Source organism: Nesoenas mayeri, assembly GCF_963082525.1.
Source record: "Nesoenas mayeri genome assembly, chromosome: 8".
Classification (NCBI taxonomy): domain Eukaryota; kingdom Metazoa; phylum Chordata; class Aves; order Columbiformes; family Columbidae; genus Nesoenas; species Nesoenas mayeri.
Window position 1 is genome coordinate 6,714,377 of NC_137554.1, and position 25,921 is coordinate 6,740,297.

General features: G+C 38.9%; 2 protein-coding genes across 10 annotated transcripts in view; one reads left to right on the forward strand and one right to left on the reverse strand.

Moving 5' to 3' along the window:
• The window catches only part of FUBP1 (far upstream element binding protein 1), a 34,548-nt gene extending 21,978 nt beyond the window's left edge, over positions 1-12,570 (reverse strand). For 7 of the 9 annotated variants that reach the window (XR_013922405.1, XM_080348415.1, XM_080348419.1 and 4 more), the window contains exons 1-16: positions 12,428-12,570; positions 11,213-11,303; positions 9,296-9,334; positions 8,901-8,946; positions 8,055-8,104; positions 7,891-7,962; positions 7,553-7,610; positions 6,217-6,379; positions 6,038-6,136; positions 5,854-5,955; positions 5,127-5,229; positions 4,942-5,042; positions 4,195-4,336; positions 2,871-3,031; positions 1,898-2,052; positions 1,733-1,812 (exon numbers count right to left, since the gene is read on the reverse strand). Coding sequence is in view for 8 of the 9 variants with exons in the window: in XM_080348415.1 (XP_080204541.1) it covers positions 1,733-1,812; positions 1,898-2,052; positions 2,871-3,031; positions 4,195-4,336; positions 4,942-5,042; positions 5,127-5,229; positions 5,854-5,955; positions 6,038-6,136; positions 6,217-6,379; positions 7,553-7,610; positions 7,891-7,962; positions 8,055-8,104; positions 8,901-8,946; positions 9,296-9,334; positions 11,213-11,303; positions 12,428-12,541 (1,576 nt within the window). In the remaining variant the exon portion in view is untranslated. The remainder of the gene's footprint in view (positions 1-1,732; positions 1,813-1,897; positions 2,053-2,870; positions 3,032-4,194; positions 4,337-4,941; positions 5,043-5,126; positions 5,230-5,853; positions 5,956-6,037; positions 6,137-6,216; positions 6,380-7,552; positions 7,611-7,890; positions 7,963-8,054; positions 8,105-8,900; positions 8,947-9,295; positions 9,335-11,212; positions 11,304-12,427) is intronic. The other 2 variants (XM_080348416.1, XM_080348418.1) reach the window with 2 other exon arrangements.
• Positions 12,571-12,888: 318 nt separating this feature from the next.
• DNAJB4 (DnaJ heat shock protein family (Hsp40) member B4) overlaps positions 12,889-25,921 on the forward strand; it is a 28,621-nt gene continuing 15,588 nt past the window's right edge. The window contains exon 1 of the mRNA XM_080348621.1: positions 12,889-13,024. The gene's annotated coding sequence lies outside the window, so the exon portion shown is untranslated. The remainder of the gene's footprint in view (positions 13,025-25,921) is intronic.

The following is a 25,921-nucleotide window of genomic DNA, read 5'->3' on the forward strand; positions in this document are numbered from 1 at the left end:
TTAGCGTTCAAGTTAGATATAACCTACTTAAAATGCACGTTAATGTGCTGTTTCCTTTTTAAATTATGCTGCTTCCATCAACAATAGTGGATTTAAACTAAAATGTACTATGTTCTAAGGTTACCTGCAAATATCAAATAAGCCATTGCTCGGTTCCCCCCCTCCTTCCCCTTAGTAGCTACTTCTCTAGAATAGAAGAACACAGAGCAGGATTCATTAAGTTTCCAAAGAAATCTGACTGTAGAAACTAGCTCCACTTTCACATGACAAGAAGCCATCATAGTTCTGGAGAAAGCACCTCTGAAAAAAAACACACTAAAATAACCCATTTATTACACTGAAATGAGCAACTAAGTGGAAAGCTGCACAAGAAACACCAACTTCAACTGCACATAGAACTTCATTAGATTTTTAAGAGTATTTATCAAAAAATGCTTATAAAATTGTCACCAAGATGACATCAAGGTATTTGCCATTTTTCTTACAGATTTTTATGTACATAGATTACTTTATAAAAAAATGATAAGGTGGTATGAAAAACGCAGTAACATTTTGGCAGTGGTTTTGGATTCAATAACGCTTTTGGCATGCTGAGGCGTCAAGTCACTTTGCATCATTCTACTTTTATATAATAACAATTGGCATTTTTAAATACTAAAACAAATGCATGCAAGTCTGGGAACTGAAACCAGAGATGGTTCTTTGCCAAAAAAAGGATATATAAAAGACTTGAACACAAATAGAACTCTCTGCAGATTGTACTATCCTCCAAAGCCCTCCCCCAGTTTTTCACTCATGGAACTATCAGGATTAGTGGCTATCAGAAAATACTTATTCCATGTCTAACAAAAATAAAACTGAGATCTTTAGGCTGAAGTTCTGAAGAAGCTCTACCTCAAACAGAGGAGGTAGAAGCGACTCAAGCATCTAGCCTTACCATGCCTTCTGTGACTGCAGTTCCATTTCCCCATATGCTCTAGTCCAAACAAAGGATGAAAACCAAAGACAAGCAGGATACTAAAACTTTGGGAAGTTGTACTTAAGAAAAACTCCTGGTCTCGACAAAGATAAACAGAAATAGAAGAAACAAGATTCTACAAAGATGGGTTTCAAAATAAAATGCAAAACTATTAGAAGCAAAAGATCAACATACACAATCCTAACTAGTTTTACTGTATTAACAGCAGTTCAACACAAGTTTTACCCCTCAAAGAGGACTGGAAAAAAAACCATCTGTAGCAGATTGAGAAGCAATCCTCATATAGATCAACAAAAGCTAGAAATATATAATATAGCATGAACTATGCAAAGTCAGGATCAACAAGATTGTAAGGGGCACTCTTCAAAATAAAATACAAAGTCATTCACTATTAAGAGAAAGAAAACACATCCTCACTAAAGAAATTCATGTAAAAATATCCATTGGAAGAGAAATTAACTAAGTTGCACAAAATCAGTTAATGAGTCTTGCAAAAAGTATCATAAATTGGGATGCAGTAACAATAACGCTTAATAAAGAAGCATACCCCAACTGTCACAACTGAATTTCAACATCTCACAAGCAACACGTAGAAGTGTAAAACGCATGTAAACTGACAATCAATAAAGGAAAGCCTGAAGAACAGAAGCTTTTTTAGATGCAGCAGTGTAACACAAATGAGCCGTGAAAGATACGTACTTGTAAGGACAAAATGGATTATCCACACCACACTTCGATTGTGATATTTCTTACCTGGATCTGGTGGATTGGGTGGCTGCCAGTGTGGATAAGCATTTCCCCAACCTTGTGGAGCATATGGAGCTGGAGGACCACTGCAAAAGATCAAGTATACACACACAGTGAAAGGCAGTCCCAGGGCCCCCTACGAAAAAGTAAGCTAGCCGAAGCAGTACTTACTGAGGTGCAGGGCCAGGAGGCCCTGGATTGTAAGGAGCTGGGTTATATGGTCCCATGGGAGCACCAGGACCTGGCGGCCCAGGAGGTCCATGTGGGCCAGGAACAACACCATGGGGTCCATGGGGAACTGGTGGACCCAATGGATTTACTGGACCCTGTAACAAGAGAACCACACAGATGAAAATAGACCTTGAAGTTCTCAATTTTTCAGCAGTTTAGAAGCATAAATCTCAACATTTTAAGAATATGATACAAAAGGTTTGATTGTTTTGCAATAAAGACACTTCTCTGGAGAAAACAGTATTCTTGAAGATTAATTAGGCTTAAAGCTATTTAAAAGAGAAAAGCAACCATGGCAGTAATAGCAGCTAAAAAGCTGCATATATTTCACTTAGTTCTTGAAGAAATGAAGAACTTTACAAATAAACAGGTATTAAAAAAACCCTCAACTTAAAACAAGACTATCAGCTTTAAGATAAACTGATACATCTAAATCTGGCTAATCTTGCTAATCAAATCTGTTTGCAAGATCAGGTACAAAGAACAGGTAGTGAATTTGATTACATGCATACACATGCACACAAAAGTGCTGTGAAATTAAGAAGCGTAACCTTGGATTAAAATTCTACCTAAACAGAGACTGAAAAACTAATAATGAAGTTTAGTAGCTTTAAGAATATCAAGGGTATCTTTGAAGTCACGAGATTTTCATCATGCACAAAGTGGGCATCTTCAAGAACACATCATTAAAAAAATACACTAAATACTCAAAGAAAGCAAAGGTTTCTTTCCATTACAAGTTTTTGCTTCTGTTGGTACATGAAACTATATTAATTTAAACCCAGATTATCATTTATTATTCTTGATTTATTATCTGGGTAAGTAATTTGTAAGTGAAATGGAAGAAAAGCCTCCACAAAGGAGACTCACTTCCTGTTCTGTTCAGTTATAATAAACCAAAATATATACTCACTCCAATCTTTTCTTCTATAAGTTGTCGTGCATAATCTATTTGCTGGGGTGTTCCACGGATAGTAAACATCTTCATGTTTGGATCCGCATTAGGTGGAGGATTTCTTTGAAGTTCTATTCTAGCACCAGACTGCTGGCTTATGCTTTTAATAGTTTCACCACCTACAATGCAACATACAGCTTTTATAACATGCATTAAAGTGAAAATACTCAGATTCAAATCAGAGAAAGTCAACTGCATGGAAGGTGAAGATAGAGAAGTGAAAAGACACCTATTCTTATGAGCCATACAAGAACATACTAACACTAATTAAAAAAAAAAAGCCTCTGCAGTGTATTATAGAGCTTTGCAACAAAGCAGTAAAAATAAGTTATTTTTTAAATACCACAATAGTGTTACTCAGGAAGAACAGCAAAGAATTCCTAAAATGTTGTCTGGATTTTTTTTCCATTCATGTAAAAATGTAACATTAGACATGAATAACAACTGATACCCATAGTCATCAGTAAATACAGCCTTAAAGCCTAAACTCCCTATAAAGCAGTAGGCAAGCACATGACAAAAAATCCCACAGAAGCCGACCAGATATAAGTTCACATTTTTTTGCAGTGCATTAAAATCAGAAAGTTAAATTCCCTAAACTAGTTCCTCCTCTTATAGGATCCTGAGAAGTTACTTGTATGATTAGTAGGCACAAAGTTTTCAAAACCAGGGTAATTTGGTAAAAAAAAAAAAAATCTTCCAGGTCAAGAACAATGTCAGCCTATTTGCTGTGTCTGGAAAACACATTACAAACAAAAGATTAAGATAATTCAAGCATTTCATTTACAAGCATACAGTAAATTATTTTTAAAAATATTTAAGAAGTAATTATTTTAATAAACACACATATAAGAAATTGTTACAGGACTCCACTTTAAAAGACTTTCACTGCAACATGTGAAAATTAGTTTTCAGACTGAGTTACAGATGCAATAACACTAGGCTAATCAAGCAGTATCAAATGCAAGTTAATTATAAGATACATCTAAGAATCTACTAAACTCTACAAATGTCACTCAGTAGTTACTACTTCAGAAAAAAGGGTTATACAAATTGACTGGTTTTTGACTTTCAGCTACTGGTCTATGTGTTTTCATGACGGAAATCTAAAAAGAATACTACGAACGTTATGACTTAGCAGTATTATGTTGCTCTACCATACATGATACTATTTGCAAAGGCTTCTCTTGAAACATCTCTCCAGTATGGCTATTTGTACAAATAGAAAAGCTGAGAGTTTTTTTAACTACATATAGATACACATGTATGTAAGATATATTGCCTTTGCCAATGATTAATCCAGTTTTGCCAGTAGGAACAATAAAATTGAATTCCTGTAATCCACCAGGAGGCCCCATGTTCCAGTTGCCTTGGCCTCTACCCCTTCCTCGACCACCAGGTCCTGGTCCACCAGGGTTACCAGCCTAGAAAGAAAAAGCAAAAAATTAGCATGTTTGATAAAAATTACTGCAAACAAACTATTAATCCCAATTGGTTACATCATTATCATTTCTTAAGAAAAAAAATATTTACTATTCAGATAGTTTTGATAGTCAAAGTAGTATCTTTTCCAGAAGATCTAAATTACATTTTAAAAGATTTTCTGTGTAACTCTGCATATGAAAGGTGAAGAAGGAAAAGATACAGAAGAAAGTTTCACATGTACAAAGATACAGTTTCTGTCTGCCTTCTGTAAATGCAGCAATAGGGGTCATTTCACAATAAGCTTTTAAACCATCTTCTTAATACCAATTACAACCAAAATAACCAGCTATTAATACAAGACAACAGAAGCAGCAGCTATAAAACCCGCCACATCAAGAACTGCCATGACTCTGAATCAATATTACCATTATCAGCTTTACACTGCAAAACTAACTGTAAAAGCAAACATTTGTATTCCAGACTGAACTTTGAAGTATATTCAAATGGAACCACTATTTTCTTTTGTTACACTTATTTTACAAATTCAAAGTCTTTCCAAATGTCAGGCAGGATATTTTAAATGGTAAACAAAGTATTACTAAACCTGAACACTTCGAAGGAGATCTGTAATAATTTCTGCAGCATGCTGACATCTATCAGGTGGCCCCGTGATCTGGGCTATTCTGTCTGGAGTTGTTCCATCATCTGAAAATAAAATGAACTATTCCAGTATATGTAATTCAGTAAATTTACACTCAATTCATAGAAACTTACAGACATATTACCAACCTGGCTTAAATTGGATCCGAACACCAGCATCATTCTGTATCTTTTTTATCATCTCTCCATTTCTTCCAATTACAATACCTACAGCAAATCGTGGTATTGGAACCTTTAAGAGAAAAAAAAAATTTGAACATGTCAATGACGCAAAAATTCCTACAAAACTCACACAATTAAAGAATCATACATTAGAATGGTAAACTAGGGCCAGCCCTGTGCCATTTTTGAAGTGTGAATTTTTTAATATCAAGTCACAAGCCTGGCAAACACTGGACAAAAGCTTCAAAATGAAAGAGATCCTAGGCACTACATGTTTGCGTAGTGGCAGCAGTTCCAGTTGATATTATGCTTCTCACAATAAAAGTTCCAATGGGTCTAAAATGCAGATTCTATCAGATGAACAGTTATAAGCTTATGACTTGCGTAATAGATAAATATTATTCTGCAAAGGCCAAAGTTCAATTTCTATAATGACGTTATATACTTAGCCAGACATCTTATTTGCTTACTTTACAAAAAACCTCCAGCTAGCTCAAACAGTTCAGAACCGCTGGTAATATAAAGTGAACGCTGCACACCATTTAAAGTCACAATTTCAGCAGTGATCAAGCAATACTTACATGCCACAACCACTTTCAGAATCTCATTAAGACCTACCAGTGGTATTACCCAGCTTAACATTTTAATGTTAACATCTCAAAATACAGTGAACAAGTTTTTCAACCATGCTTACGTCTATCCCTTCATTTCCTCCTATTCTTGACCCATATTCGTTGCGCACCTCTCTAAAGCCACCTTGATCACGAATTAACTCCAGCACCATTTCCTTGGCTTGCTAAAAGAAGAAAGAAAGTTCATTTAGGTATTGCAACATCAAATGTATTTTAAAATACTCTGAATTCTGAAGGACTCCTTACTTGAACTTTATAAGGGTCTCCAGTTATCCTAAGGGGCTTGTCTGCACCAGTGTTCTGTGGACCATCTTGAATCATGACCATTTTGACACCTGCCCGCTCCTATTTGACAAAAGAGAGGTCAATACCCACTCAAATCCAGACTCAATTATTATCACGTTTAAAAGAAGCCACATATTTACCTGTAACTGTTTAATTGTCTCTCCACCTTTTCCAATAACTAACCCTGCTTTACTTGCTGGAATCATGATTTCTTGGACTGCATTTCCAGGCCCATCACCATGATGAAAGCCAGGTGTAGGTCTTCCCTTTTCAACTATTTGATCAAGTAATCTTTTTGCTGATCTGTGAATGAATATATATATTTATAAATACACTTTATTCCCATAAGTATCACTTGCCTACACCTACTCTGCTTGGAATATTTTTCATGTGAAAAGTTATCTATTTTATATTATATTTTACAAAAAAATGGAAAAAAACTTAGACTGTAAAATAAACCTAGCTTTAACGCCAAGTACCATGACAGCTGCTGCTTGATTCAGCATGCAAAGGATGGACATTTGTACTTGTAACCATTACCAGAATAGAGGACAAAAGCAAGTATACATTCATCACACATGTAAGTCAGTTACCATCAGAGTAAAAACACTTGTACAGTACTAACATCAGATAAAAACTCTCCCCTCTAATATGTGAGCAGAATAAACTATAATTAGAAAGAAAATTACCATAAAGGAATGACTACATGAACAGCCTGCTTGGCTGCAACATTAAGAGAAGGCCATGCTACTTTCCCAAAGGCAAACATGTAGCTACAGGCCTTGCCTTTAAACATAAAGTGCGAGCAACTAACAGAAATCTGGCAACGCCAAATATACTACTACACTTAAGATCTTTCCTAGCAGAGGCAGGATAAGTTGGTCTTCAAGTGGATATGTAACTTCTGTGACAGTAAAAAAAATTTAAAAAAAAAAAAAAAATAATTGCTATCATCCTCTTCCCTGAACACAAGAAGAAAAAAAAAATTAACTGTGCTGATAGGTATCATGTAGACATCATTTCCATAATTTTTTGTATGCATTAATTTATACCAAAGACATTTAAGAACCCTGATGGGCTGGCCTTTGAGCAACTCCTACTCTTACACATTACTGATTTTCCACATTTTCCCTGTGATCTTCCAATTTATGGTTAATAGTGCTTCTTTTTAGCACACGTTTCTTTTTAGTATACACTCACGCATTACATTCTCAAGCCGAACTCAGTACATGGTTAGATAAGTATTTTCTATGAGATCTGGACTCAAAATTCCATAGTTTTGTCTTAAAATTCCCAGTATGCTGAGAGGTATGACTGCAGGTTCAGGGCGTTTTTTCTTATGTATACACTTTACTGTCACCAGACTGCCTCTTCAATACAATATTAAAAACATACTATCTAGATATTATATTTAGATCTGAAAAATGAAGTATATTGCACAGTTAAATATGAACACATGAAATTTGTTTTACTTACTGGACAGACTCTGGTGTTCCAGTTAGCATACATGACCTTTCAGGCAGGCCTCCACTATCTAAGGTCACAAAAATAATACCAATTTAGCAATAATGTTAAGTCAGAAAGAGATAATGAAATTAAACATAATATGGAAACTAATAGGACTTCAAAGTAGAATATTTAGTGCATTACAACATTTTGTATTTCTTTAGACTGTGATAATTATGATTAGCACAAAAAATTAAAATATACCTTTAATGAAGTTTCAATCAATTAAAAGCAATGATCAGCCTTCTAAGCTTTCTACTAAAAAAACCCACCGAACTAACAAAATTTAAAACCCCACAAATAATTACCAGGTGCAATCTGTATTTTACAGCCAGACTCTTGCTGTATACGTGAGATCTGCTCTCCACCTCTGCCAATTACTTGGAGAAAGAAAATACAGAAAGATTATTCGTATTAACGGCATTTGCTAACATCCCTCACTATACTACAACACCACATCCCTACTACTTACTGAATCCAACCATCCCATCTGGAACTTTGTATTCCTCTGTCATCACAGACCTACAGAGAACATTAAACAAAAGACAATGACCATTTAGAGGCCAAACTAGGATTTAATTTATAAATTCCCACTAAAGAAAGCTAGTGCCCCCACTATTGCCATGGCTTACTACCATTAATTATTAAAGTCAGTATACTAACAGTATACAGAAATGACCACAAAAAGTTCAAGTATAACACAAACTGATTTAGGGTTTTTTGATTCATCCACTTTACTGTTAACAGATGTGTGATACAGAAAAGGCCAGTGCAGCATTTCAAGTTTCATCTGTATATCCATCAAGGTATGCCCAAAACACACAAATTTCAGCATCTCATCTACCAAAACTGGCCAGCGCATAAGAGCAATAGTTGCATGTGGTTGTTAAAGGAAGAAACGTGGAGAAAACTACTAAGGTGAAGCAAATGTAGCTGGCTGAGTAATACACTGTGTTAAATCTGATCCCCCAGCCTGTCCCCCTTTTTTTTTTAGCTATTAGGTTTCCTTTTTGTTTACAAGACAGTGTCAACCTTTTCCTCTTCAGATCTGCTTCCAACTTCCGGTCATGCTACCTACACTCAACTAGTAAAAACCAGCAAGGCATTTTACTTTTACTAAACTGGATGCACAGCCTAGGCTGCGAAGAGACAGAGCCAGCAATGTAGTGTTTGGCTTGGGACCTGCTCAATCGAAATTTGAATAGATCACACAAATACAGAGTAACTGCTTTTTGCACTGCTACCACTTTTTCAGAAACTTTCCCTGAAACTGCTTTCTTCCAGTAAAAAGTCTACATAAGATTAGTGTAATACTTACCTTTGTTGTTGATGCATTGGTGGTGGTGGTAGCTGATTTCCGAAAGCTATAAACAAATATCGTTAAAATTAAATACAATTAAGTAGAGTAGTTTACAAATAAGCTTCCATTTCAATAATAAAGCTTAATTGCACCAACTTTTGTCCAAGTTTACTTTTTAAGAAGTGTTATCAAGAGGTTTAAAAACAGCTAAGAACATTCTAAGCTGTTGCCAACAGCATTTGTCAGTTTTAAAAAGCAGACTTGCACTGCTTCAACAAAATAACATAAACCCCCAGCCATTCTTTGGATCTTAACTGATTCAAGTGTCACCTACCAGAACAGTTTCAAATTCTTGTTCTGACAATGTTACACTTGTTTAGGGTTTTTTTGGCAACAAAATGAAAATTACTTACAGTCATTCTGAGGAGCAACTTTCTTAGCATCTGGTTGATCTGTAAAATTAAGATTTTTTAAATTTTTTTGCCAAGTAATTCAAGAAGTGTTTACACCTTTTAGTGTGAATTGTAACTTTCCAGTGTATTTTAGTCCCCCTTTCCTTTTTATTTTTCCTTTTCTTTCTTTTTTTTTTTTTTTTTCCTCCAATTTCAGGGAGTTGATCATCTGAATAAAAGAAAGAATCTCACGAACACTCAGCACTCGGTTAGTACAGCTGAAAAGATGTTAGGTTTTTCCATATTATCTATTGCACAGTTTAACAAAAGGCAGTTTTTAGAACACACTGTAGATTGATCAGAGATACCCAGTCAATGAAACTTAACTAAGACAAGGAACAAAGTTTAGCTCTGTTGGTTGCTCAAGCTAATGATGCTTCTATAGTAAAAAAGAAAAAAAAAAACCAAATCTATACAAAAATCAACAATGATTTAAAGAAAAAAAAATTCTGACAATGACCACAAATCTAGATCAAACACCTGAAAATACAACAGCATCACATGGCAGTGCAATCTCAATCTGAATGTCAATATGAATTCCTACCCAAATATCAAGCATTTCATAGCATAAAACCTCAAAAAAAAGATTCAAAGCAACTACATCACTACCATCCAAAACCTTTCTGTACAGTAAAGGAATAAAAGGCATAATTAACCTATATCTAAAAAGACAGATCTCAGAAGCTTCCTTCCCACCCCAAAATAAAGGTTATATGAACCATCATAATTTATGTGCAGCAAAAACCTCAGACACATATTTGAAGAAATACTTGTGTCAATCCAGAAAGATCCACTAGTTTATGTCATGTTTACATACTAAACACAGGTAATAAATAAAAATTCCTGCCTTTAAAAGGAGAGGGCATTCCCTCCCAGTGTGTTGTACTGCTCGGACTTGTCCAAGAGTCATCTACACATAAAATAAAAAGAATACATTACATATATCATCTGAAGCATCATTAGCTCATTTTTGTATATTAAAAACCTCACTGTTAATAGGAAAAAAAAAAAAAAACTTTATTACAGGACATAAGAACTCCTGATATAAAGCCTTAGTTACATTCTGTAGACTGAGTTTCAATCCTTTTAAAGGAAAAAAAAGGTACTGGTCTTTTGTGAGACCTATGAGAACATTTCAACAAGCTCAGAGATTTCTTCCCACAATGTAGCCAGGATTTTGTGTATATTAAACATATCAAACCCCGTTAAGTTCAAACTGGCTGCTTAGTAAGAGACAGAAGACAGACACACGTTTCAGCAGAAAACTTTACTGCAGTATAAGGCAAATCCAAAAAGCCAAAACAAGTCAGAAGATTTAAGAATGACCTTATTAAGGTTCACACATGCTACAGGCTTAAATATTACACTCGGCAAAAGTGTCAACATAGTAGAAAATTTACTTTCCTGTCTTTTTTAAAAAGTCCTATGCTTTTACAATGAAATGCATTAATACTTTTATTTGAAACGGTGTAGTAATAAAGTATATGAAACAATTCTATTTAAGTAGTAAGCACTTCCGACTGTAATTGTAGTTTACAAACTGCAATCAGTTCTACACAACAAGACTTAAATGACACACCTGTGTAAGCACTTCTCAACCATGAATTTACCTGCATACATTTTCCTCTTTACAGCATTTAAATCACATTTTAAATAATTTAAAGCAGGCTAACATTCACTTCAGGTTAGATCACAATGGTTTAAAACAACTTTCCCCATTAAACTGAAAATGAAAAAGCATGTCATGATCTATAAAGGGAACAAAATGTTTTTACGCTGTGCTATGGAAAAAAACCACCACCACAAACAATGACCTGCAATCCTTCTGGCACCGTGGCACACTCAACAAAAACAAAAGCAGCAGTAAGGAGTGCATACCTCCATCCTCAAGAGGTCTTTTTTGTCCTCCATAACCGTAGTCGTTTGAATTCATTGATGTGCCAGCATCTCCTCCAATTTTTGCTGCAATCTAAATTAAAAGGAAATGTTGTGAGTAAAAAAAAAATAAAAAAATAAAAAAATAAAAAAAAAATCATTCGCCCCTCATTTAATTAGGTCTTCTAAACAATTTTAAGTGATTTACACAACGCATATTAAAATTACCCCGATTAGTGGATAAGGCTGAGGCTAGAAACAATTCTTACAGAAATTTTATTTGTTAATGTTTTCAAGGAAATTTGTGCTCATACTTCAACAGCAACGCTTCCCGTATTTTCTTTATCGTTTGATAAAGAAACTCCTGTTCTTCAAACGCTAAAAACGGCTTTTCCTTTCCTACCTATTCTTCACAAAACACTGCGGTATCTCACGGGAGGCCTGACCGCCGAAACTACTTCAAACCTCAGTAGTCCCGACTACACTGAGTCTTCAAATATTGCCAAAACCGCGACCAGTTATTACCAGGCGAGGCGAAAATTCTGCCCGAGAAATAATGAAAATATCGCCCGTGGTGCAAAAGCTACAAATAAAACTTCAGGACACAGAATATCCGAGCAGCCAGCCCTCGCTCCGCAGGCCGCAGCGCTTCCCAACCGGTCTGAGCAGCTTAGCGGGCACGGAGAGCGCCTCGGGGAACACAATGCGGCCGCGGCGGAGCCGCCTCCCTCCCTCCTTGCCCTGGGCCGCCCGAGCGGCCGGCAGCGCCGGGCCGATAACGCGCCGCTACTCGCCGGCCGAGATTTCCCGTCCCCGCAGCCCGGCCGCAGAGCCCCCGCAGCGCCGCCGCCCTCACCCCCGCTGCTCCCCTCATCCCCGCGATGGCGCGGATGGCTTCGGGCCGAGCCGAGGCGCTGCGGCCGCGCAGCCCGCCAGCGAGCAATGGCGGAAGGCGGGGAGCCGGGGGCTGACTAGAAAAACCTCTCACAGCCCGAGGAGGGCGGGCGGGCGCTCTCCAAGGCGTGAGGGGACGGCACAAAACTCCCCCCCCACCCCCGCAGACACACACTGGCGGAGGAGCCCCCTCCTTCGGCCTCCCCAGAGCCCAGCGCTGGCAGGACGCAGCCCGCCAACTCCTGCCGCGGCTGAGGCGCTGCGGCCTGGTCAGCAGCCGCCTCCAGACCCCATTGATTTGGCAGAGCCACGTTATACACACACCTGCCTAGCCCTTTGCAGCGCGTCTTTAAAGGCATCGTTTACTCCTCCACCTCCACCGCCGCCTCCCCCGGGCGCGCCCGAAGCAGGAGGGGGCACCGTGGAATAGTCCGCCATACTCGCTCAGCCACTGCTTCCTGCCCCACTCGCTGCCTGCCAAGAAAGAAAGAAAATGGCGGCGGGCGGGAGCCTTTCACATTCCTGCGCGGCATCGTGCTCGGGGAGGGGGGAGGGAGAGCAGCGTAACCTCGCGAGACCTTGGACGAGATTTCGTCAGGGGCGCCGGAGAACGGCGGAGAAAGCTCGCGGCGTTTCGCGCGGGTGGGAGGGGCAGAGCCTCCCGGGGGGGGCTTTAGTGGAGGGGGGGGGCCCAGCGAGCTCGCGATGTTTCTAGAGGGCGCAAGCGGTTAGAGGCGCTCGGTGATAGGGCTAGGGGTGTCACGTGGTGCGAGGGGCGGGGGAGAGCCCAGCGCTGCGCTCGAGGCGCTGCGGGCGCGTGCCGGGCAGATCTCGCGTGTCTTGGTGCGGAGCCGCGTCTGGGGCGCAGAGGCTGTCGGGAGCGAGGTTGGCCCGGGGGGCGTCTGAGGCGGCGGCGGTTGGGTGAGTGCGTGAGGGAGGAAATGAAGGGGGCCTGAGGGCAGGCAGCAGCGCCGCGGCTGTGGCTTGGCCGCCTGCCTGCGTTACACTGCGCCTGGGGAGGCGTTTGGCGCTCTGGTGGCTCCGTGCCTTCCCGACTGGTTCCTGGGCTGGCTGGGGACCGGGCGGTGCGGGTACAGCGGTGCAGTCCTAAGCCCGGGGGGAGGGAGGGCAGCCGGCCCTTTTCCCCGCTTGAGCGCGGCCGTGCCTTGTGGAGGGCTCCTCGTAATGTCCTGCGCTGCGCGGCCGCCTGGCGCTGTCAGTGCGCCCGCCATGTGCCGCGGGACAGCCGGGGAAAACCGTACAGGGCCCGGTTCCGAGGGGGAAACCTCCGCGTCCAGCGGTGCGGGCGTTGCGGCAGCTGGAGAGCGAGGCGCGGCTCGTCGGGCTTGTTCCCGCGCCCCGCGGAGCGGCAGAGCCGCTGGGCCGAGGGGCAGAGCGGCGGCCGGAGCTGTGGGACGGGGCGCCGGCCCGACCCCCCTTCCGCGGCCCTTGGGGCGCAGCCCGGGGCTGGTTCGAACGGCTCTTGGGCTGCTCCACCGCCCCGCGAAACGGGGCAGGCTTTTTCTTTTCGCCTTTCGGGGCGTTTCACTTTCCTCCTCCTGCAGCCTCCCCGATTGTTTCTTAGTTGAAAACAATCACTGCTATTGTACAGTTTTTACATTTAGGGGGGATTTTTTCCTGGCTGCGCATGCACTAGTTTTAATGGAAAATTTGAGCTAGTAGTGCTTTAATCTGGGTCCTGTTTAGGTCCTGTGACGTGGTGAACTGTCATGCTGAATATGGATGACGGTGTTGCAAAGGCTTCATATCTAGATAAGGTCATAGAATATCTACTTAGCTATCACAGCAGTAGAGTCTAGATAATATGGAATGGGAACTAAGCTGTGCAAATGCTTTCTGTGCTGTTCTGAGGGAATACTTTAAAATTTAAAAGAAAAATTGTATGTATCTAAGTGTAGCTTTTTCATGAGCTCCTAGATTACATAAATATCACAGTTGTTGTGTTGTTTGGTTTTTTTTAACATATATACTTCTAAACTGAAGTGTGAGATATCTCTTCCAACCTAAATGAGTCTGTTTCTCTGTAACCACTACTTCTAATTGAAGAGCTGTTGTTTTGGAAACTTTGCCTTGTTTTGAGCTGTGTGCAGGGAGGGGGCAATTCTGTTTGAGTCATATAAGAAAACATGTCTTACTGTCTTCTCTTTTGGCTAGCCTCATAGTTCCATACTGCCTTAAGAAGTTCCTGGTTCTCCCTTCAGTTCTGGTTGTTTATAAATGGGGTTATTTTAGTGGTCATGAAGATGCGGTGCTGTTGCTGAGGTCAGATTATCCTGCACCTTCAGTCCAGATAACTCCACCAAACAAAGCTGAAAACGTGCTAGATTTATTCTATAAAACTTGTTAGGTAGCATAGCTGAAAAGAGTTTTAAGATTAATGTATTCCACAAAATTAAAGTTTCTACATGCTTTTAGACAGATTACAGTGTATAATTGGAGCTAGATGAAACTTGCTGCTGAGATACTTATGCTGAAAAAGCCTGTTCAGAAGAATTAGCATATATTTTCCATTAATGTAGCTGCATTAACTGGGGGAGGGAAGCAAAAATAGGTTTGGAAAGGGGGAACTTGATTCTCATGCTTGACTCTTTGCCATTTCTAAACAATAATTTGATCTTGAACTATTTTTTCATTTCCTTTGTTATTCAGAGTTTGGCTATGTATACCAGCCATGCTATGCAAATAAAAAAGTTGAGCAATAGTAGTTGAGTATGATGCATTGAAGCTAATGCTGGCCACTGGCTATGTCTTATATGGCTCTTCGCTTATTATATGATGTGGAGCGTCTATGTACTTTGCTTTTTATTGTTATGAAATTGGATAATGATTCTTTGCTAAATTCTGTGAGACCAGCCAGGAGCTATATAATACTGATGTTATTTTTAAGCAATTATAATGCCTTGAGCTGATGAAAACACTCTTGTCTGGTACTGGAAGTGTTCTACTTGCATTCATAAACAATTAATGACAGGCAAATGTTAATTTTGGAAATTTTATCACCTTTTTACTACTGTTGAGGAGACATTTCGTTTAAAATATGAGATATTTAGTAGATGTGTTCCTCAATCTCTAAAATTCTTGAAGTCACTGTATTTCTTAGATCTTTCAGATAGAACGTGAGATTTAACAAATTACAGAGGGGTAATATCTTGAATATTATATACTGTGTAAAGATTATGCCTTTATTTTTACAGTTCCTAAATTGATCTACTGACCTTTATCAACAGTAAAAGAGTTGCTTCTCTTTGTATTTCTCATGATGGCACTTAAAACCTATCTGCTAGAAACCCATGTCTCTTAAGCACTCTCTCCATTTCCCTTTTATTAAATTATACTCTGGGATTAATTCCTTCTCCTTAATCTCTTAATGAATTGAAGTGAGGATGCAACCCCTTAACAGTGTTAACTGCAACATTCTTCCAGATGTTTTGCTGACTTGTTACAGCAGCATAAGCCATGTTATTCTGTTTTCTCGCTTGCAAAAATTACTCATTTCCTGTTTTCTTAAACCTGCCATCTAAGAATTTAAATGTAGCAGACTGGTAAGCAAATGTCTGCACTATGCTGCTAAAGAACTGTTGCTGTGTAAAATAAGCCTCAGTTCTGCATTTACGCATTCTTACTGAAGGGTGTATAGTAGAGAAATCTTCTACCACTTTCACAATTTTATGGTAGACAACATAAAAGGTAACAGACAATACAGAGTTTTAAAATGTCTTTCAGTATTTCTTTTGGAGATAGAGGAAGGTGTCTCCCTTAACTAAACTTACTGGAGAATGACATCCTCAGTAGTTTTCAGGCAGTAGTCTGATTACTGAAAACAACAACTAGAACATTCTGGTAGGTGTAATTACTGAGTAACAGCTAGTTCAAATGAAAACTGACTAGTTAGAAAACTTCTTATTGTCTAGTGTGGATTGTCACAAACCTAAGTAATGGAGAGTTCTGAGGAGAGGAAAAAAAGCCACACTCCCACCCCCCATTAAAAAAAAAAAACAACACAAACACACACAAAAAAAACCAACCAAACAAAAACCCCCCCACAAAAAATACCATACACCAAAACCCACCACATTATCCTCTGCATAAGCTAAGACACTTCAGTGCATGCTTGCATTGAGTTCTGTTCTGTTATTGGGTTGTTTGGTGTTTTTTCCCTTTAACAATTGACTTTAACCTGTGGTGACCAGACCAAAGGGTAAGGCAGTCCTGAAAGAAGTGTTTTGCTAGCACGGGTAAGGAGACCTCTCCCAGTGTCATCAACTAAAGGATTACATTTCTTAGGAAGCTGCCTCTGCAACTCTCTGGGTATTGTGTTTTGTTTAGCTTTGCCTCAGTACACTAAACACTTGTATAGGAAAAGTGATTACAGTCTCTAACTATCAGAGAAGGATAACCATTGTGATAGTTTTACATCTGCTGCTTGGCCTTCTGCAATTCATTGGTGGTGTGGGGAAATTTGCAATTGGTTTCTGATGATTTCATAACTCTAGGAGGTTTAGATCAGTTGATTCAGATCCTGACAGCTGATGCTCTTGCACTGGCAAAGGGTTTCCAGGATCTGCAATGTTACCAGTAGAAAACTCCAGTAACTACTGAGAGAAGATTCAGCATCTGCTCTATATCCAAACAACTTGATCTGTCTTGAGCTTTCATAGTTACTACATGTGCACCAAAGTAGTAATTACATATTTCAGATCCACAATTTGGATCTGAAAGAGAATGCGTTGGTGGAAAAACGGTAATATTAAAGCATAACTTAAACTGTTTACAAAATCTATACAATGCTCATAATTGTATTCTCTTGTGAGAAATGAGGGTCAAAGGGAATAGTTTTTGGGACTGAAATAATAAGATTAATGTGCAGAATTCACCTACGCAGGGTGATCCAAGTGATGTCTAGCTGTGTCTTCCTAGTCAGCAAATACTCCTGTTATGCTTCATTGCAGACATGTTGAAGCATGAGTTGCTGCTGAGGAATTGTAGGGGATACGAAAGCTTATTTGTGGCAGGGGATGAGAGTTGAAAACGAAGAGCAGCCTGCTCTGCTACAGCTGCTGTCACATATGCCTTCATTCAGTGATGATAATGCAGCTTTCCTCTTGGCTTCTGAGGGAAGGGCAGAAGTGGAATTGCTATAGAGCACTTGCACATTTTACTCTCGTGAGTCTTATTTCATATGTATTTGATTTAAAGCTACGAGTGGGTTGAAGATGCTGAAAGGAGATTTAATAGTAAATCTTAAAGGGGAAGAAGAGGTCTTTTCCCCAAGGTTTCCCTTGAGGTCCAACAGGAAATTTGATTCTGGGCTTGAGGACAGTTGAACAGTAAAAGACTAACATTGATCTAGCCTCAGAAATTTTGACTAGGTTACAGAAGGCTGTCAGATTGGATTGGGTGTGTCACAAATACAGAACAATAAGTGAGAAGACATGCACTTCTTAAATACGACTGAAGTATGCAATGAGACAGTGAATCACCATATAGAATGAATTTACTGCGGAAAGGCAGCTGGATAATATTAGTCAGCGTGATAATGTGGTCATCAGTCTCCAGTGTCTTAACTTGTTTGAGGGGGTTAGATGTTTTTGTGTGGATGTCATGGGAAGGAAAGTTCGAGAGCCCAGGGAATTCATTTTCTTTTAGCATCCACAAAACTCCTCCCAGATGGGGGAGAAAAAGTGTGAAAGGCCTTGTTTGAAATAAATCGGTTGATGGAGTTAGGTGTGGAAGTTGTGTATGAATGAGGGTTAAGAAGGGCTGAGATGGGGACTGAGGGACTTCTAAAGAGAGAAAAAATAATTATTGCAATAGTAGCTGTAGGGGAAAGAAGTGTCTCCTGTATCCCTCCATCAGCAGAGCACTGAAGAATGTGCATTCGAGCCCCAATAATAAGTGTGTAAATATATATTTTGTTAAGACGATAATGTTCAGAATTCTCATCTCGAAGTGGGAAAAGCTTGATTACTTAAAAAGAGATTGGTGTACTTCCCTATTACATAGGCCTGATCCCTGGTAGTATTCTTTCTGTTAGTTTTTAATTACAGCTAACATCTTTATTTGTTAATTTGAGAGTCAGAGCACCTTTTTTTTTGTTACCAAATTGTGCATCTATCACAGAATCAATTTTAAAATAAAAACAAACCCAAAGCAAACTAGCATAGGAAGATAAATCTCTTCTGGGGATGAGGAAGGAGAAATGGAAGAGATGTTTTAGAAGCTCTAAGTGACTAATCCCTTCAGTCCATAAAACCATGATTACGACAAGCTTATCTAAACTGAAAATCCTCTTAAACTTTATTGTAAGGATGTATATGCTAGTTTTGGGGAAAATAAATGTTTGCAATGATGTTTGTGAATGTGTAAGGTTGTTTTTTTCTTTAATACAAAAGTATCCAGAGGCACCTTAGAGGAAGCTTTAGTTTAACTGCCACTTCAGTATCTGTTGGTGCTTAAAAGTATCTTGGTGTAATCATCAAAAGCCCAGTTGTATTTGAAAATGAGCCCTCAGTAACAGTGCTGCATAGACTAAAAAAAAACCAGTGTTGCTGGCTTAATTGCAGATATCACTCAAAAAAATCAGTGATGTGGATGTCATGATATGACTTGATCTGAAGAGCAAGAAATCATGAGGTTCCATAAGTTTAGCTTAAAAAAAATATACACCTCTAAATCTTTTGACTGTGGATTGGTATTTTCTGCGGAGAATATGAAGAGATTTTTTACTTCCTTCGTACAGGTGCTTGTCTGTTAGAGAATTCTGTCCTATGAATGAACTGATTCTGTGTAATATTGTCATTAAAGAGTCAATGGAAATGATAAATTTTATTTGCACATGTCCTCCAATTTGTCACTATTCTTTGTACTGCATTTTTTCAGAAGGGACAAGGAAAAGGTTAGAAAGTAAATGTCACTTTCTATAGTGAAATGTCTTTCTAGGACTTGCTACTATGCAAAATTTGGACTTTTATTATGAGTTTGAGGGGAAAATTTTCACAAAATTATAGAATTTTTATAGTCAGTAGAATAAATGCTGAAATTTGCTATCACTTTTTAAAACATTGTCATTTTAGGACACTTAGACATTTTTCTGTGTAATTGCTTGTCTTGTACCTTTACCTAGCACAATTTAAAGTAATTTAAGAGGATTAACTGCAATGTAGGTCTATCAAACTCCCTCTTCCATCTTATTTTCCCAAAACTCTTCTAGGTTGACTGTGGAGGGAAGAAAACAACTTGGAAACCGGATTTGAGCTGTGGCATGTGGTTGAAGCATTTGAAAGACTATTGAGCAACTATTTTTACTTAGTATTACAGCAGATTTTGATAAATATAAATAGGGCTGCCTGTATTTCTGCCTCCCGTAGGTAAATGGAAGTACACTTTTATTGTTTCAGCATAAATCAAGTGAGTTTAGGTATGCTGACATATGTTCTCCTTTCAGTTTATAACAGTTATTCTGACATCTCCTTACCAAATTCCTGTCTTTATACAACAGTTCGGTGTGTGCGTTTTCAGCCTAGCATGTAAAACTAGCTGGGTGAATCAGAGCAGCTGGGTGGGATTTTGACGAGCACACTCTGGAAAAAGCATCTAGTGTGACCATCTCCTTTTGCTTATGTAAGAACAGTGTGATCACATGTCCACAGCAAAAATGTGTGCAGTTCCTTATTTGGTAATGTGCTAATAACCTTCAGTTTGTTGTTTGAGTGTAACAGCAATTAAAAACAATACAATGCAGCTGAGTCATTTTTCCAAGTGGATTTACTTGTTTTACACTCCTCTCTTCATCAAGACTGAGAAAATAGTTTATTTTCTACTGGAAACTATTAATTTTTTTTCATTATGAGAAGAAAAAAACAGAGTGTGGATAGGGATTGTGTAGGCATCTTCTCTCTCTTACATGTTACCTGTAACTATGAACAGTGTCATGTTAATTAAGGTTTTTTCTCTCAACTGTTCCATTTACTGAGAGCTATTTAACTATGTCAGGAAAAAATATCTAATACTTTTACAAGAAGAAAAAAATGACTTGCAGATATGTCTCTCTGATCCTTAGTTATGGAACAAGACCATAGTAGTGGTATAACTCTAGATGAGTCTGTTGGTATTCAGTACAAAGGTTTAGATTATCTTCACTGTTAGGAAAATATTTCTGTAATGATGGTTTTGGTTCTGTGTTTTTTTGGTCTTGGTTTTGCTTTGGTTTTGTTGTTTGGTTGTTTTTTGTGGTTTGGTTTGGTTTTGTTTGGGTTTTTTGGGGGTTCTGTTTGTGGTGGTGGTGGTAGTTTGGGTTTTCTTTTTTGTTTTGTTTTTTGAATGAGCCAAAATACTTAAATGATATGCTGAGAACCATTGGAAAGAAAGACTTCAGGTTCAGATCAGGTCGCGTCTGAGTCATGCTAGTACCAGCTTCCCAGAGATTTTTAGCAAGAGCTGACCTGTAAAGACTGTCTTTATTCTACAGATACCCTAAATTCTCTGCTGCTGCCTCTTTACTGGAGACAACAGGTTGTTAATTATATTGTTTGGGGGAGGAAACCCCTTAGGATTCCTTTGCTGTGAGGAAGGAATTGCTACCATAGTTGAGGTAAAAAACAATAAATTGTTATAGGTGGCTAATACCCTCCCTGTTCTGCAGGTGAAAGGCTAAAAGAAGAGCTGTTGTATGCAACTACTGTTGAAATACAAATTAAATGGAACATTCTGCCCATCCTAATGTTTCCTGGGAGATAAGGTAGTTGTGATAACTAGCTTTATGTAGGATATTGAAATAAATGCATTATAAGCGCCTTTAAAAAAATCTTTTTCCGTTCCAGTTTCTTGAAGGAAAGTCAGCAAGGGTTATTGTGGAAACTAGCACTATTTTTCCATTGTCCCTTTCCTGTTAATCAGTACATAGCACCACTATTAGGTCACTGAAGTTCTCCTACACCAGGATTCATTTGGTGGAAGAACTGGTAGGCAGCCAATCGCAGTTCCCAGGGTCTGAGCTGCCTGGCCTTGTGTCCAGTCTCAGCTAGCCCACAGCAAATGTTACTTTGGTTTGTGCCAGCTGGCCCTGGTCCGTGAGTTGGAGAATGCTGGACTGGGAGGGACTAGCATATGAGCTGGCTATTCTGTCTCTATACTTGTAGGGAAATTTCTGCCACTTCTGTGCTGCAAGAGTGGGTCTGAATCCATCAAGTGCTAACATCAAGTTACGCCTCACTTTTATTGAAAACAGGAGTATGAGAGACATTTTTGCAACTGTTACTAAATACCTGTTTTAAAAAAACCTCTTTTTATTTTAAGCAACATGTAGGAAACAATCATCTTGCCAATCTAATGGGCCCAGGCAGGATGTCTCAGCAAAGCATATTTTATTAATGAATTTGCAAGAATGGGTGTTCTACCTCTTTATTTCCCTTAGATGGAAAACAATACAGAAATGCTTATAATTGCTTGTTTTCCGGAGTTTGTTAAATAGATCTGAAGGTAGGAAGATTACAATAGTTTGTGTGTGTGAATTGTCTGAGAGCCTATAGTCAACTGATATGTCGTTTCATAGGAGCAGATGGGGAGGTGGCTGGACAGCAAGAGAAAGCAGTATGCTTGCAAGTGGTACTGTGGATTGTAATTTCAAGTCAGTTTTAAGTAACATGCCTCTCATGTATGTACATTAAAAACAAACAAAAACCCAAAACCAACAACAACAAAAACCCTACCTCAATAAACCTCAAACAAAAAAGCTTGTCCCTGACAGTACTAATAAATTAGTTGAGTGTTTGTTTTTTTTAAAAAAAAACATATACAAGACAAAACTCCAGTTATATGACAAGGAAGCATGCTGGAATAGAGAGTACCCAAACAGTTTTCTTCTAATCCAAACACTTCTAATGTGTTAGTTGGAGCGGACCTCCAGTGCTTGGCTAAACCCATTTGGACAGCATTTTGTCTGTCACTAAAGTTGATTACATAGTGCCAATGCTCGCATTTTAAGCTTTTGTGTTAGAAAGTGTTCATTCTTTAGGATACGGAAGTGGCCGAATTGCATTATATTGAGATCTTCATTAATTGAATGAGGATGCTCATCTAGAGAGTGCTGAACTGTTTGTGCAGCTCCAACTGTTTGGAGGCTTGGTCCTCTTCCTTGGTCCTCTGGCTTCTCAATATTTGCAGCTCAGGGAACTTCTGCTCTGGCTTCTGTGTTGAGAAACTTGCAGTGGTTGCCTTCTATGGTATTTTTTCAGTGTCCAGCTGAAACCATTTTTGAATTGCCAGTGTCCTTTGGCAGGATATTCTATCACTTGTAGAACTTGTAGTCATCTACTAATTTCACGTAGTAGCTCTGGCTTAGATGGGAGTCAACCATGACCAGTTCATGTCTTCTTTCTCCATCATTTATAGATGTCTGTGACTTCTTTTTGTCTTTCTTAGGCTGAAGAACTCAAGCCTTCTCTGTTGTTTCTCACATGGAAGCATTTTCCTATCTTCGATCATCTTTTGTGGTCCTTCTCTGAACATTTTTTTAAAAAAGCATTATACTTGGTTTTGAGTTGACGCTATGGCAATTACACCCCCCCATTCTCCCCATGAGATCCGGGGCTTCCAATAGGGCAGTTAATGGCTCTTTAGCACCTTTTGTGACCCGTTGTGCCTGTCCTTAGTCGGTGCCAACAGTCACGTCCCCCCCAGCCTGGGGGCGCTGTTATTCATGGTCACCTCCTCTGCCCCACCTGGCTGCTGGAGCAGGAGGGGTGGGACCCTCAGTCCATAGACAGGGTCCTCAGCCAAGTAGGTTTCCAGGCCCAGAGAAGCTTCTGGGCCATGCTCGGGGTTACCACGGCCAGATCCGACCAGGCTGTAAAGCAGGGCCCTGCTGAAGATCGCCGTGGAGTGGTCTTCTCAGAGCAGTGGGTCTGTGAACAGAGCCCTGCCCTTAGGGTTGGATGCCATCTAAGGAGATTTTCCAGGACTGAGAGCGCTCATCTTCTCCTTGGTGATTATTTTATTCTGGATATATCCTTGAGTGAGCCCTTGGCCCCCTGGCAAGCAGTTATTTTTTCTGGGTACCTGTGAGTGAAAGAGGCCTCTCCTGTGAGTGAGGGTGTGCAGGCTGTGGATCCTTATTCTTGTGTGGTTGTGCAGTGGTAATATCCCCAATTGGTATATTTAACCTGCAGTTTATTAAATGTTGACAGGTAGAGTCCTGACTGAATTTTGGATAAACCCTGTTTCTAGTTGTTTTTTCTCCTAAACAGTTCTGGTTAGAATCAAGTCTGTATGGAGCTTATCGCCTGCTTAAATTGATTTATGGGATGCCTCCGTGACAGAGGGAACAGAACTGCGCAGTGTCATGGTGTAGATCAGGCATGTCAAACCCATTTTCACCGGGGCCACATCAGCCTCGAGGTTACCCTCAAAAGGCCAAATGTAATTTTTGGGACTGCATAAATGTAGGGGTAGTTACATGTATATAGGTGCTATATTGTTTACATGATACTAATATAATGTTTTGTGTTTTGTTCTCTATTCCTTTCCTACGAACTTCTTACACTTAATGTCTTTTTTTTTTGTCCTGGCTACCAAGCAGCCTTATATTCTTTTTGACACTTTTCAGAATTAAGCAGTAGTACTTTTACCTTTTTTTTAAGCAATATCTGTTTTGTTATGTGGTATAATATTCATACTGAGAAAAGTGTAACATGGAAGCCCGTGTCACATGTATAACCAATAAAATACTCCTGTGTGACAATATTGAAAACATACTCAGCATCTGAGTATGTTAGCACTTGAGAATCTGAAAAACTTGTATTGCAGTAGTATGTTGTTTCTTAAAACAATTACCAGAAAGGCTATAAAACTGAAGTGTTAATACAATAAAATAAAAAGCAACTAGTGTTTAAGGGGAAACTGAACGATTATGAAGCCTTGAACTGCTCATTATATAGACATATTTACTTGTTATAGAAGCAACATGGGAAGGTTGGCATGGGAGAAATCTGGTTGCTACAGTGTGATAAATTAAGTCTTAACTCCACATTTGACCATGGGCTGTTTCAGGACAGAATTCCTTTAGTCTTGGATAAATTCCTGAGCCAAAAGTGGTTGGGACAAAAATCCAGGCTTATCATACACAAAATTGAAAGGAAGAACTTTGAACTGTTTTCTTTGCCTCAAACTGATAACTTAATAGTAAATTGTGCAGAACCTGTCAAAACAGAGCACTTTCTTGGAGAAAACAGTACTTGAGCTTCCTTATTAATTTGATTTTTTTGGTAACAACAGTGAGAGGATATTCCTCCTGCCAACACTGTACCCCTTTTTATATAGATGTTTATAGAAGTGTGTATGGCAACAATGTCATTAACTACTTGCAGTTTGTAACAGTGAGTGTGGTAAATAGGCATAGTCAGTAATGTTAAATGTTTTGTGTGATTGACATTTCTTCTGTTTGACCAAACAACTAATTTTGAAGAAGAGCATGTTTACAGAAATTTATGTGGGTGCGAATTGAAATGGTCACTGAATCTAAATAAAAAGGACTTCTGAAATTTGTATTCTTTCAGAAGAGTGAAGCCTTAATCTGGAGATGAAAATGCTTTGTGTGCATGTTTCTTTCTCTGGCCATGCTTTCAGATGTTTCCTTTTTTCCAAGTGCAGTCTAGTACTTGACTGAAGGAGCTAATCACACCATTGTGATGTAAGGGGGGGTTAGTTGTGTTTTCATCAGTGCAGGGCATCACAGGTGAGTCCTAAACGCTTTGCCTACTTGCAAGATGGTGTTCATTCCCTCTCAGGCATGGAAAGTTAAATTTGGAAAATTCTTCCAAGTGTATTTTTGTTCTTCAGCTCACATAATAGAGATTGTGACTTAGTAGACAGGAATCGGCTATGAGAAAGCAATTCTTTATGTTAATGATATATTAGTTTGCTATGTTGTGATGAAGGATCCATGTACATGCATGACTAGTGTTGTAGTCATGTTTTTGAAGATAGTTGTAAACTTGTTTAATATAAAATCTACTTGAGATTTAGATCAGTTGATTTTCTGGTATTGTAGGTACTTCTGTGTAGGGCATAGTATATATAGTGGGAACAATTTCTAAAGAGAAGAACCTAACTGTAGAAATTAATATATCATAAACAATAGTAAGTTTTAAAGTGAAAATATGATGGACATTTTCAGTTGTGCATAGTGTTGCTAGCTTTTGGTCTATTGTTACAAAAGCAGCAAGAAAAAGCTTATGAAAAAAAATTGGTAACAGTACCTTCTGTCTTGTTGCCAAATAGAATTGAAGGCTGCGTGAATCATAGGCTTAAAAATTAATTGGGAAAGTTCAGAAGTGGTAACACTATATTTCTGAATGATAGCAGTATGCATTTTGAGATTTAACATTTGAATTTGAGCTGTATATTCTTGTCGACTCTGGAATACATGTTTAAAGTACGCATACCCACAGGAGACCTTAAAAACATGTTATTTGGCCTGTTGGCAGAAGCATAACTTCCTGTATATTCCAGTAATATTATAAACATTATTTTGAAGCAGTACTGCCAATCTGATATAAAATATTTTTGTTGGTGCAAGGGTTGGTATAACTTAAATATAATTAATTTGCCTTTGGTAACTTTGTATTCTGTTTTTTTTGTTTAATATATTTTCTCGAACCAAAAATAATCAGACCATTTTTTTTTCTGGACAATACTATTGACTTTTAAATATAGAAAGTATAGCAGGTGTGTGTCCTATGAAGTACTGTTTCACAGTGACTTAGCTGTATCTCTAATGGAAGCCAGATATTTTTGTAAAAC